This window comes from Crinia signifera, chromosome 5 (assembly GCF_055691185.1).
Source record: "Crinia signifera chromosome 5, ASM5569118v1, whole genome shotgun sequence".
Classification (NCBI taxonomy): domain Eukaryota; kingdom Metazoa; phylum Chordata; class Amphibia; order Anura; family Myobatrachidae; genus Crinia; species Crinia signifera.
The window spans coordinates 87,514,673-87,528,795 of NC_139221.1; the positions used below are offsets into that span (position 1 = coordinate 87,514,673).

At 41.3% G+C, this 14,123-nt stretch overlaps 1 protein-coding gene across 10 annotated transcripts in view; it reads left to right on the forward strand.

Moving 5' to 3' along the window:
* PTPRM (protein tyrosine phosphatase receptor type M) overlaps positions 1-14,123 on the forward strand; it is a 647,098-nt gene that overhangs the window by 167,866 nt on the left and 465,109 nt on the right. For all 10 annotated transcript variants that reach the window (XM_083187611.1, XM_083187612.1, XM_083187613.1 and 7 more), the window contains exon 2: positions 7,474-7,596. In XM_083187611.1, the coding sequence (XP_083043737.1) occupies positions 7,474-7,596 (123 nt within the window). The remainder of the gene's footprint in view (positions 1-7,473; positions 7,597-14,123) is intronic.

Consider the following 14,123-nt stretch of genomic DNA (forward strand, 5'->3'; position numbering starts at 1 on the left):
AGATGTTATCAATCATACATGAATAGAAAGGTGATTTTTTTTTTTTTACATGAGCATAGGAAAAGGTTCTTTACTATAAGGGTGGTAATGCTGTGGGACTCTTGCTTGACCTGATAAGGTTATGATGTCAAATTCACATATAGGGAGGAACTCCATTATCTTGCACCTGCAGGTGTGGGTAGACGAGTTGCTATTGCAACAGTATACAGTATATACATTGGCATCAGAACTCGCCTCCTCACGGATTAGACCAGGGGTGGCCAAACCTGGCCTCAAGATCTACCAACAGTTCATGTTTATCAGACAACCTGTGGATCTATAGTAGGAATGAATGCAGCATGTTTGAAAAAGGACTACAGCTGTACACCAGCTAGGTGATTTGTAAAATGTGGACCGTTGGTGAGATCTCAAGGACCGGTTTGTCCACCCCTGGATTAGGCTCTCACCAAACTCACATACAGTATTTAGGACTGCAAGATAATAATAAAAAACTTAAAACCAGCAGTACCGTACTGCCCTCATACAGTTTAAAAGTGTATTTACATATTACAAATGTTATATGTAAGTATAATTTGCAGGGGCCATAATGGTAGTAATTGATACATTTACTCATTTAATGAAAACGACCAGAAACAATATTTGCACTTGCATGGCAACTGTCACACCGGGGGATCTGCTTTGCTTTCCTATGGATCAACTCAATTGTAATATACTGTATGATGGGTTGATCTGGTATTGTTACTAGCTATTTAACTCTCAAAACATAAAGGGGAAGATGAACTAAGCTTTGGAGAGAGATAACGCACTGGCCAATAAGCCCCCAACTACCATTTTACAGACTTTTTAGAAAAGTGGCAGTTGGGAGCTCATTGGTTTGTTGTTTGTATCTCTTTTCACTCTCCAAGGCTTAGTACATATATATATATATATATATATATATATACACATAAATGTTATCTATAAGTGTATAATATTTTAAGACCATCGAAATCTTAAGAAACATATTTCTTTTTTCTTTGAGACCACAAGACATTCTCTTTTGTAGATGACACTATTGAAGCACAGCCAAGGAATCAGATAGCGTGGGAGGTTTTTTTATTTTTTATTTTGCTGACATATTTTACACTTCAATATCCTGCGCTCATGATTTGTAAGAAGCTGAAAGGTGTCATCGTTTACAGAATGCTAAGCAATTCTCTCATCTAAATCACACTTTTGGGTATGCAATTTAATGTCACACAGATATTTGTCAGAATCACATTTGGCTGAGAAGCAGCAAGGTAGACAGAGTGCAGATATCTCTTCATATCCACTTGCGACACTCAACTTGTGGCCTGGAAACTAGTTGAGACTTTAGTGAGTTTGTCAGCACATCTTGCTTAAATCCACAATGCATTTGTTACAACGCAAAGAACATGATTGAGTATAATAGAAATGTCAAGTGTGGAGATTACGTGTAGCAGAGCAATCAAATTGCAGTCGCTGCAAAGTACAGTAGAATAGATAATTGAAAAGTGGCTTCTGTATCCTACCAACAACTTCAGTTTGTTATTAATTCTACGTCAAAAAGCCAATCACATCGCAGCACTTTTCTGTATTAAGAGGATTATGTGTTGCCTCTTACTGGCTGCTCATCTGTAACCTTTCGCTTAATGCTGTCATTTGGATACTTGTATCAGATTTATTTTGCATTATAATAATAATAATAATATTAAGCAGCAGACATTAAATTTCTGCTTTTCTGTATCATTATTAACGTTGTTATTATTATAACCCAACTATTTGCCCATGATTCATCAAAATTGGTGTCTTTCCAGTTAATAAAAGTTTTGCTTGCAAAATAGCCCTTGCACCTAGAGAAATGAAGGGTCCGATTCAGTTCCGTTCATTGGGGTCCGAATTCGACCCCGATGTTCAGGGTTTACAGATGTGCAAGCACGGGGAGCAAAGGACTTTGGCGAGTTTCACACTAGGGAGGGCCAGGGGATGGCAGCAAGGACATGCCCAGGTGGTTTATAAGAATCCCTATAAAAACGATGGGTATTACCCTGCAAACACAGGGGTGGCGCTGCCAGTTAAATGTTTCTTGTCTATTGCCACTGTTGTTATTATCAACTTCAAAACGAAACCCAGCCAGCGTGTTAGTAAAACAAAGAAAAAAATACTCCCCTGTGTGAATTAATTACAAAAGGTTATGTTCTGCTTTGATGAATTTTTAATGAATTACGTAAATAGTTATTTGACATTAAGAACATTGATTTGATATTATATAGGAATGGAAGTTCTACTTTGATTTAAGTCAAAAATACCGTTCACCTCTCAGAATTTTTTCAGAATTATTGAAAAATGTCAAGCAGGCTTAGAAAAATGAAAATTGCTCCAGATGCTAAAAGAAAAATGGGTTAGTATCTCCCGCAGAACGTAATTCCCAAATAAGGAGCAGGATGGGTTTGCAGGTTTGTCTTGCTGAGTGGAAGGCAATTATTTTATGCAAAGGATCCTTGCTGAGTCACAGAAGGACACACAAGAACTGATCCTGGTCAGAGATGGATAGAGAATACAGCAAGTTCAAACACCAAGTTTACTTTGCTTTGGTCGCGCTGATCTTTGAGGAAGAAACAACATCAAGCTGACCCCTTATCCATCTTTCAGGGAAGCTCCCATGTGGTTTTTTTTTACTAGAAAATATCAATAGGGTATATCAGTGATTATCGGTTGCCCTGGCTGGCAATAATAACCTGGAGTGGTAACTGAGTTAACTCTAAGATCTGAGCATGCATGAGCACAGTAGGAGAATATGCTTATGCCCAGATTTTAAGTTATTTTGTTCCAGAAAACTGTTCTGTACACAAACATATCTATCTATGGACTGCGGTAGATAATTGATTGACTGTCATTAATGAATTGCTATCATCCTAGGTGGTTGCTAGGATGCTTTCTCTCTTCCGTGCTATTGTTGCTAGGACTGGGGGGTTGATGAATGAAGCAGTTATAAGGGAGGAGAAGTGTTAAAATGCCTGGTACTTTACCACTGGCCAATCAGCTCCTGACTGTTAAGTTACAGGCTGGATTTAAAAAGGGACAGTTAGAAGCTGACTGGCCGGTGATGCAAGTTCCAGGCACTTCATCACTTCTCCTCCCTTATCACTGCTTCATACAGTACATCTACCCCTTGATCATCGGCCAATCAGCTAATAACTGTTAGGTTACAGGCTGGGTTTGAAAAGGGATAGTTAAGAGCTGATTGGACAGTATTAAAGTATGAGCCACTTTATCATTCTCCCTTATCACTGCTTCATACATCTACCCCTGAGCAACTTCACTTTGTTGCCATGTCTAAGTTCCAAGCCGAGGATCCCAAAATGCTGTTCCCATATCCTGTCTGAAAAGTTAAGCAGTATACATAGGGCACAGAGCCAGATAGGGGTGGGAGGGGCTACTGTTTCTGCAGGGATCTCATGGTCTTGCACATGCCCTGCACTTAAGAGGCCATCAACTCAAATGCCATGGCTGCTGTTCTTCCTTCAGTTAAGGGACCACCGTCAGCTGGCAGACCTAGATCAGTACAGGAAGGCATCAGTTGTCCTTCAGTGTTTTAGAACAATGCAAAATATCTCCGGAGTTAACGTGGGTGTGCTATTTGAGGAATACATTATGTTATTTACAGTCTCTCTAATAAAAGTTAAAGACAACAATAGAAAAAATAATAATTCACATTTATTTCTTGCCCAAAGGTGGCATATAATATTATTTATACATCTGTACAGGCTATTTCATAATAATAAGAGTTGCTAAATTTACTGAGCCATAATTAATTTAGCAATCTTGGCTTCCCTGTGTTTTCTCATTGCAAAGAAAATGTCAATTCTATTTCATTTCAATGACCTCATAAAATTATAGATTGATTCAGCTGATGTTCAAAGAATCCAGTAGGGAAATATGAATTTCATTCTGGTTGCTTATTGAGAAGCAGTTTGTGTGACATCTGCTAATGCCATATTCCGATCTGCGCACATTTCACAAATATCCGTATTTGTTTCATCTTAGTCACAGGTTGTGCTTCTTTGAACTGTGCTTTTTCCTGAAGTTATACAAACTATTTCACTGCCATTTGTGTTATCGGGAAACTTCAATACAAATTTGAAGTCAACTTTTGAACCATTCATTTTAAATTTCTTGGTAACATTTTATTACTTCTTAGAGATTCTTAACCTTCCTCTGATGGTAAAATTGCATGGCTGTGTTTATTTATAAGTTTGGAAGCGGCCATCTCAAGTTTGAGTTGCTTACAAATAGAATTTTTATCTTTAGATAAGATTGATAGAAATGGAACAAGTGAAAATCGTGTGCTCTGCCAGGCTTCACTCTTGAGTTACTTGTTTTAGTTTATTGCAGTGGACAATCCAAAGCTGGCCATACACTAGGTGACTTCTCTGAGCGGAGAAGACACCCGCCTTTCCCTCCTTGAGCCGCCCAGAAACCTCATGGGCAGCAGGATCGCATACAATACACCGTGGTTGTGCAAAACCAAACTGCTTCTTTAATGGACAAAACGATGTGCACTGCAGGTGGGGCTGATGTAACATGTTCCCCCAGGAACCAGAGATATTGCCTGGCAAAGCTGTAACTTTTTTCCCGATAGGATAATATGGGACCCGTTAATTCTGACCCGCGCCCGGTTCCGACGGCTGCCAGTTCCCCCCCTGGCAAAAGCTTGTGGTTGATCTCATTCAATTCCAAATCGCTGGGCCTTCAATATAATACCAGGGTGGTCCATATCAATCAATCGGTTACAGAGATATTGCGTGTAAACCGATTTTTTTACTTTTGAAATGTAATTTCATGGCTGTTCATGTTCTTTGAGGGCAGATTACTCTGGAACCAAATGTTCCAGTTTCACTGGACCAAAATCATTCAAAGCCCACACATAAATTATTCAATATGATACTTGTCTCATGTAAATGGGTAAGTAGTTTCCAAAGATATAGTCGGTTAAATGTGATAACTGGTTTAAAGGGGGAGGGGTGGTTTTCTCTCCCCCTCACACCAGAAAATGCAGGGACTAGGCTGGCGTAAAAGGGGCCAACCGGGGAATGCATTTTCTGGTGTGAAAGGGGTATTATTTCAAATAGCCGGGACCTGCAGTGCTCTGAATACAGCCAGGCTCTGCCACTGTCAGTGGCTATCACTTCTGCCTGGCGGCGGCTGTCCCCCATTTACCGCGAGCATGTATTCCCCCTTGGCAATGAGCATGTAATCCCACATGGCAACGAGCATGGAACCTCTGGCAATGAGCATGGAACCCTTGGCAATGAGCATGTAGATAAGCAGCACTTATGTAGCATAATTTTTAATAGGCATTATGGTGTTTGGCATAATACATAATGGACATAATGGCATGTAACTTAACGTGTAATGGACATTATGGTGTAAATGTTTAATGCACACCTTTGGTGGACAATGTCCCTGTTTATGAAGCGTATTGTGAATTTTGGCTTAATCTGTGTGGCATTATGTGAATTCTGGCTCAATCCGTGTGGTATTATGTGAATTTTTGCTCAATCCATGTGGCATTATGTGAATTTTGGGTACTTGTGTATTATCACAGCGCCCCCGATATTAAGTCACACAATTTTTCATCGCATCGCATCACATTCCATCGCATGCCATACAACCGATGCACAGCGATGCGATTTAAGCCCCCTATACGATTTTAAATTGTATAAGCACCCTAATGGTGCCATGATTCGGGCTCGGTGGCTTGCTGCGCTCGCCACACTATATAACATCAACTCCACGCCGACGTGGATAGTGGGGGTATGAAAAGGTCGGAGGACATGTACCGCCGCCCCTCGCGGGCTCGCTGCGCTCGCCACGCTTCAGGTTCACGTTCATAGTGGGTGTGGCTTGGGGGAACATTTAACATTATAAGCCCCCATTAGGGTGCTTATACAATTTATAATCGCATCACATCGCATTGTATGGCATTGTATGCCATATACAATGCCATACAATTTTAACATTGTATGACATCAGGCGACATCGTGGAACATCGCATCGCATACCATTGCATGTCTTATGGTCTGCGATGCGATGGGCGCCGTGATAATACACAAGTACCGAATTTTGTCTCAACCCGTGTGGCATTATGTGAATTTTGTCTCAATTTGTGTGGCATTATGTGAATTTTGGCTCAATCCGTGTGGCATTATGTGCATTTTGGCTCAATCCGTGTGGCATTTTGTGAATTTTGGCTCAATCTGTACGGCATTTTTTAAATTTGGCTCAATCTGTGTGGCATTATGTGAATTTTAACACAATCCATGTGGCATTATGTGAATTTTGGCTCAATCCGTGTGGCATTATGTGAATTTTGGCTCAATCCGTGTGGCATTATGTGAATTTTGGCTCAATCCATGTTGCATTATGTGAATTTTGACACAATCCATGTGGCATTATTTGAATTTTGGCTCAATCCATGTGGCATTATGTGAATTTTGGCTCATTCCATTTGGCATCATGTGTAAGGGGCAAGTATAATGGGGTCTAGTATTTTGTTGCATAATGTGTAGAAATTGTATATGGTGGTGTACACTACACTCAAGGACACGCCCCCTGTTGAGTGGCCACACCCCCTTTTCCGGAGCACGCCTTCGGCGCGTGCACAACTACATCCTTCACTTTTGTCGCCATGGTGGGCCTGTGTATTTTAAATGCCAGGGCCTATTTTTAATCCCATTCCCCCCTGTCATTTTATCCTGGATCCACCCCTGATAGGGTGTAGAAAACATCAATTTTTCACGATCTTTTCTGATGTTTTAACAATCATTTTTTACAGGCTATCACATTAGATCTAGATACCCCCCATAAAGTATTTGCAGCCTGTAACAAACCTACAGGATATAAGTCACCTATATATAGTTGCTTAGACTGTCACTTACATGTCACTGGTTTATGTTCGAATTAAGTTAGACAGCGCATGCATGGCTGGATGTGTGGTAATGGAAAGGTCAATGTCGATAAGAGAGAGCGGAGGAGAGTGAGCGAGCTGACAGACAAAAAACACCACAGCAAATGTGATCATTGAACATGCTAAATGGTAATGTAAGCATTGTATAAGAAAGTGCCATAATTATTTATGTCGATCATTTGCCAGGCAAATCACATCTATGCTTTATATTTAGATTGCTAAACTCCGCTGATAGTTGAAACTATGGCACCATAAAAAGTAAAATGCATGAAAAGAAACCACAATAGAATAACTAATAGAAAATTACAATTCAAATTTTACTACATGGATTTTTTAATTAAATGGAGAAAATAACAGGCATATAAAAATGATCTGAAGAAATAAGCAGATAAGAGTACCACTTGCTGTTGTGAATCATGTGTAGTAGTTTGCCATGCCACATCTCGCCGGAACCAGAGATCGTTTCACTCTAATTGATGGTTTCCTCTTTGTTCTTCTCTCAGGTAGCTGCTCGTTTGATGAGCCATACCAGTCTTGTGGTTACAGTCAGTGGGAACACAATGATCTGAACTGGGAGCAGGTGAACACACTAAGAAAACCGCATACAGATTCTTGGATGCCATCAGGTTTGTAAGCTTGAAACGTTCTATCATTATGAGTGTTCCTGATATTTATCATCTGCAGGGCTGGCTGCCATAGGACATGTTTAGGCCATGCTTATCTACTTTTTAAAATGTCTCTGTAAGATCCTGAGGGATTTCTATGTGGTAAAAGGAAGCATGGCTTTGTGAATCTTGTCTTCAAAACAGAATCACGTCTTCAAAATTGTTACATAAGAAATAATGATGGTAAAATAATTACATAAGATTTAGCCTGCTACCACTAAAATTCTACTGTTAGGGGCCCGGAGAATGTAAATTTTCTATAGATCTAGGTGCGATAATACAAGTGTATTGGTTATGCCGCTTTTACCACTGTTTAATACACCTACAAATGTGTCCTCATACACTGCTACTGCTGTAGTCGCACCAAACTTCCCCTCTCGATGCGTCAGGTTCTCTGCAACTCGGCTTGTGGCAAGCACCTTTTTTTTTTGCTTATTTTTCTCTTGAACGTTGGGTCTTAATTGCAGTCACTACGAAGTAACAAAACTGTTTTACAAGTCTACACTGATTAATTTGTTACGAAAACCTGTGTTACATTGAGTTTTGTATACGGCTGGAGGCTATCCAGTTAGCCCTGATAAGCAAGAACATGCTGTGGCTAGCTGGGGATTTTGTTTTACCTGCCTCAAGCAGGCGAAACCAAATCCCCTAAAGCAGAGCTTTTTACATCGGGGAAAAAAGGCGAACCGGTGTTTCTTAGTTTTTATTAAAAATATGAGTAATTGGATACCCCCCCCCCATCAGTTTCACGCAGATATACAAGTAAGTACAGTGTCATGAAGCCATTTTATCATATGGGATTGTGACAAATAAGTGCATTCCAGCATTAAAGAAACAAAACAGTTGATTTACCAGTTGTCATGGCTTTCTAATGCCAGGCATCTCATGCCACAAGGTGTATCGAGGCTAGGTGTATGAGGACACATCCGCGAGACATGGTATTGTCCATCTAAAATGGGAGAAAACTATATCTGCAGTACCTGTACTAATACAACTAAGTTTAGAAGGAACATTTTACATTTTACATTACTCACTAAAACAAAAATAAAAAAACTATCAACAGAAAAGTTCTCTCTTCCAGTGGCGACTCCTGTTATTGGGCTGCAGGACTGCAGCCCCTCCAGTGAAAACCAAGAGGTTTCCAGTGTAAAACAGACAGCCAGCATCAGAGCTCCGGTGCACACGTTTACGCAAGAGGGAGGTGCGCATTCTACCCGCGGGGGGAGGGGGGTGTGGGATCTACCTCTGGAGCTCTCTGCTGGCTGTCTGTGTCTCATCCAGTCCTCATGTGTCACATGATCACGTCTTTCCTGTCAGGAGTCACAACACCAGGCTCCACGTGTGACCTCCTCTCATGTGGGGAGGAGTTCAGCATGTAGTAGCTTCCTATTGGAAGCTGCTACTGCCCATCATACAGAGAACTGAATACTCCTCCCCCACTTGGGCTGCCAGTACATGGAGCTATGACAGCAATAGCTTTCCAGCAGGAAGCCATTCTGTGCACATCACCAGAGCTACAGTGCTTCCATGGGCTGCTGCCTGTGCAGCCCAGCAGAAGCAAATCCTCTGCAGTGAGCATGCCCAGACTTCAGTGTGATGCAGCTGAAGGAAGTTACAGTATGCATTGCAGAGGTGCATGGAAGTTTTTCTTTTTATAATATTTGAGCCTCTGTGAATAATATTTATTTAAACTATTATTTGTGTGTAGATCTTTAATAGATTATCTGTATGTTGTGTTCCGTTTGCAACGAACAGTAACCAGGCAATTGCAGCCCCCCTAAAGTCTAAAGGCAGGAGCCGCCACTGCTCTCGCCATGCATTTGGCTTGCAATCTTACATATGTATCCAGTCAGTTACACAGAGCAGAGCGCACAATGAGAATATATAGGCTAAAAATTCCATAAAATGCATAATGCTGACTTACATATATAATGCAAATTGCAAGCCCATAAAATGGCAATGTAAAAGAAGAACATGACAATTGTATAACAGAAACTTCACACCTTTGCCAAGTGGCCTGTTCCACTACTAGAACATTTAATCAGCCCAACATTTTTTTATAAATGTATTGCATAATTCATTAGATGAATATATTAAGTGATAGGATAGATAGATAGATAGATAGATAGGACAAACGTGTATATAATTTATTATATAAATGGACATGAATTGCGTTTAGTCTGATTAAAAGTCAAGTTAATTAATAATACACTTGAGCATGCCCCAGAAAGAATGGGATTTTATTAAAATATGAGTAATTTATGTCAAACTCCAATTGCTGCGTAAAGTAAATGTCATTGCATCCCCTTTGGCAGAGGCTTCTGTCAGTCAAATATATGCCACTCCATCAGTCTGTCTTAGTGACTATATAGCTTCCAAAAAGTTCTTACTTGAGAAAGGACTCCGCATCTTGTGGTGACAGGTTATATCATAACAAGCTGCTGATGAAGAAGTAAACATTATGCCACAGTTTGTGGGGAGCTACAACACATTGCAGCTGAAAATAAAGTACATGTAATGATAAGGAATGATTAAAACCAGTTTGTTAGTTTGAAGACAAAACATAAAAAAAAAAAATCAAAATGATGCATAGCTGATGTATTATGCCTTTAGATAACTGCAGTCATAGAAATAAACTCCTGAGCAGTGGCGGCTCTTACCCTTGCGGAGGAGTGGGGCTGCCGCGATGCAGGCCCTCCCTCCGCTGCCGCTGTGCTCCCCGCTGCTGGTCCCCTGCACGAGGCTAGTGCATGTGCCGTACCTTCATACATACTGCGCATGCGCTGACCCAGGCCTCCATGGGCTGCCTTTGCTGCAGCCCCTGGAGGCTTAATCAGGTTCCTAAATCCGGCGCATGCGCAGTGTCGTCCGTGGTACTGCACATGCGCAGAACCTGTTTTGGGTGCTGCCCCGCATTTGAGCACATAGAGGCATCCTGGAGGGAGGGAACACCTCCCAATGGGACTGCCTTGAGTGACTGGCAGGTCGGACTTCCAATAGGAAGTCACTGCCAGTCACCTTGAAGCCAGAGCAGTCTCACAGATGGCATCTGGCTTATAGGCAGAGACAGTGGTAATTTTACCTGGGGGGCTGCAGCCCTGCAGCCCATAGGTAAAAACCGCCACTGATCTTGAGACAGCTACAGATACAGAAAATCAGTTGGCTAATGATTATTGTTCCATATAAGTGGCTGTGTATATATTTTTATGTGTGCATTGCAGAGTTGCCTGCAGGGCTTAAAGTGATCCTCGGAAGGTAGTGGAACTTAATTTCCCCTGCCACCGCTCCCCCCACCCCACACCCCATCAGCCAGGGGCAGGTTTTTTGGCAACCCCCTGCAAAGTAAAAATTTGTGCCCTACCTCCCATACTTTATAAAGGGTCCTGATTCATATTACACCACATAGTAATGTCCCTTTTTCATGTTATGACACACAGTAGTGCCCCTTATTCAAGTTATGTCATGTAGTAGTGTGCCCTTTACGCAGAATGCCCAAAGTAGTAGTATCGCTTATACACATCATGCCCACAGCAGTAGTACCCCTTACACTAAATGTCCACAGTATTAATGCCTCTTATACATATAATACCCACAGTAGTGCTCCTTATACACAAAGCTGCCTCTATCACTCCAGCGGCTCACCGCCAATGTCCCTCCAAAAGCTTCATTCAATTTGTACCTCCAGCAGCTTCCCCACCTGTTTCCCCCCAGCCCCTATCTTCATGTCTTCAGCTCCGCTTGGTGGGTCTACTTCACTTCAGCGGCGGTGGTGGCATGACATCATATATGCCGTGCCTGAAAAGGAAGCTATTAGGAAAGGTACTGTGCAAGGCTGTTGTGGAGGTGTAACTAGTTTCCCATATCATTACAGGTTGCCAGCTATACCTATTTTTAGGAACAACCTAAAAGTGTCACTTACTGTATTGCCAGTGCTGACCAACTGTACAATAAATGTTATGGTAACATTTTATACCATTTCTTACAATTTTAATATTCAGGCCTCACAAGTCAATATTTGTTTAAAAAAAAAACAAAGAATTTAGTAAATACCACCAAAAAGAATATATTAACCAATTTTGGAAATTATGCAGGCATTGTTGTGCGGGTTCCCAGACGATCTCAGACATTTTTTATAGCAGCAACCATTTACAAGGCAAAACCATGTCCTGTAAATGATGTCTTGTAAATGATTGTAGGTTTTAACTCAGGTGACATTGCATCCGGCCCATGGAGGCCAAGAATACCTTTAAAAGCAATGTTACTTGGTTATAACCATAGCTCGTAGAGAGAGTTTACAACAACAATATTGAAGGCAAGTTTGCAATTTGGCATTTTATTGTAGAGTTATGGGCCCCACACACAGGGGGACAATCAGTCATTTTCTAAACGATTTTACTAAATAAATAAATAAATGCCTGAAAACGCATGTAAATCGCTGTGTGTGTAGACCACACAGCGGTTTAAATGCGCGGCCCTGCCATTCTGAATCTGCCTACGATTCAGCACAGATGAGTCAGATCAGTTTTTGCGGTCGCTCAGAAGCTCCTGCTCATCTCCTGCATGTGTGGCGTGGGCAGATGAGCAGGGCAGATGAGCGGGTGATGCGGCACTCATTATCTGAGAGATTCAGTTTAAGGGAAATCTCTCATGCTGAATCTCCCATTATGACACATGAAAAGGATTGTCTATGTCGACCTTGGGTCTTTCTTTAGCTGTAGGTTTCTACAACAGGAAATGTCTCCATTTATTTTCATGAGTGATATATTGAGTAATCTTATCAAAATTATCAGATTACTGGATTTGGTGATTTTACATGTAGATAAATAAAAGCTTACCGCTACATATACAAATGTGAAAAAAAAATGAATTATTGCTTTTTACAGCTAAATAATACATTTTAAATTTAGAATTTATACAATAAATAGACTATTGTGACATGGAATCACATACACTGGATATAGATTAAGCCATGTCAGGGTAAAACGCAGGATTATCAGAAGGGGGTTTCCAGAGAGGGGCAGAGGAAATCACAGAGATGGACACTTAGGTGACCCAGTATATGCCAGCTCAGTTAAAGTATTATAGATAGACCAAATGTATATAAATAATAATATTAGTCGTGCTGGATCTGGCACTCCAAGCAAAAAGGTGCCCAGGTGCCTTCCGAATGTGGAAAGTACAGCATACAATAGTGGTGCTGGCGGTATCAATAAGATAAGTGCACCTGAAAGCTGCGAGTGGTGTCAGCTTTATTCTTATTGATTTCAGTCCCTAACAGAGTGCTGCCAGCACAGATGGTGGGAGATGGGGTGGGAGAAGGGGGCATTGGGCTGAATGAAGGGGCCCTGATGCAGAACTTCCAGGGTGGTAGAGGATGTTTAATATGCAGAGGAGGGGTTTATAGTGGAGTGGGCTTATTATTCATAATTTTCTGGTGGGAGGACAGCTTGCTTGACTGCAGATAGCTCAAGTTCCCGTAAATAGATTTCTTAGATTTTAATGGAATTAAAAACTAGAGAATCCCACCTACCAAATGGTATTGGACACTAGGGTATCAGACTTCAGGAGGCAGAGCAATCTGCCAACGAGTATATAAAACTACATACCAGGTGTGTTGAGCTGGAGCAGTAACCAGCTACTGGAAGGCTGATATCTCTGGTTCTGGGCAAAGTAGAGACAAACTACTAGTGTCCATCAAAGGGAGAGAGTCCCAGCTTTAGGAATATACCCTCAGAAAAACTCTTTATTTTGTAGCAGGTAAACAGCATGCATGCCAGGTGAACAAATCAAAAAGCAAGGTTACAGCATTGTAGGGGTTTCTACATATGTAAATTAGGGTATACTCCAAAGCACCTAACGTAATATTACATTACCGGCCTATCACCCATCTGCTTTTCGGCATTGGGAGCAATGACCTCCTGCTCTGTACACACATATAACACGAAGTCAAAGGTGTTGCTAATCAGCCAAACCTGCTGCTGCTCTAAAACCTGGACTGGATCTTAGACATTACCCTCATGTGGAAATATGATGTCCTTGCCACATTATGTTATGAACACATAATATACTCTTAGCAAACGTGACATAAATATTATTTTGCTGTTAGCCTCCCTATAAAACTGCACATAAATACACTGAGTAGCGGCATTAGGATGAATACAGAATGCAGTGTATTATGTCACAATATTTATTAAAGGATATATTGTATTCTTTCTTTATCGGCGGTTCTCAAATTGTGGGTCCTGACCCCAAAGTGGGTCCCGACCAACTCAGCGTGGGGTCACAACTCTATGTTGCTGATCATCAGGCTAATGTGTCTGTGGAGGGGGGGCAGGGTATAACTCTTTAAGTAAACACCCACTGCTTCCCTCCTCCATCCCCCTGCCACACTTCCCCCCCCCCCCCATTACCCACTGCCTCCCTCACAAAAGCGGTCACTTCACTTCACTGACCACACATGTGGCGCCATTCAGTAGTAATTTTCCCTG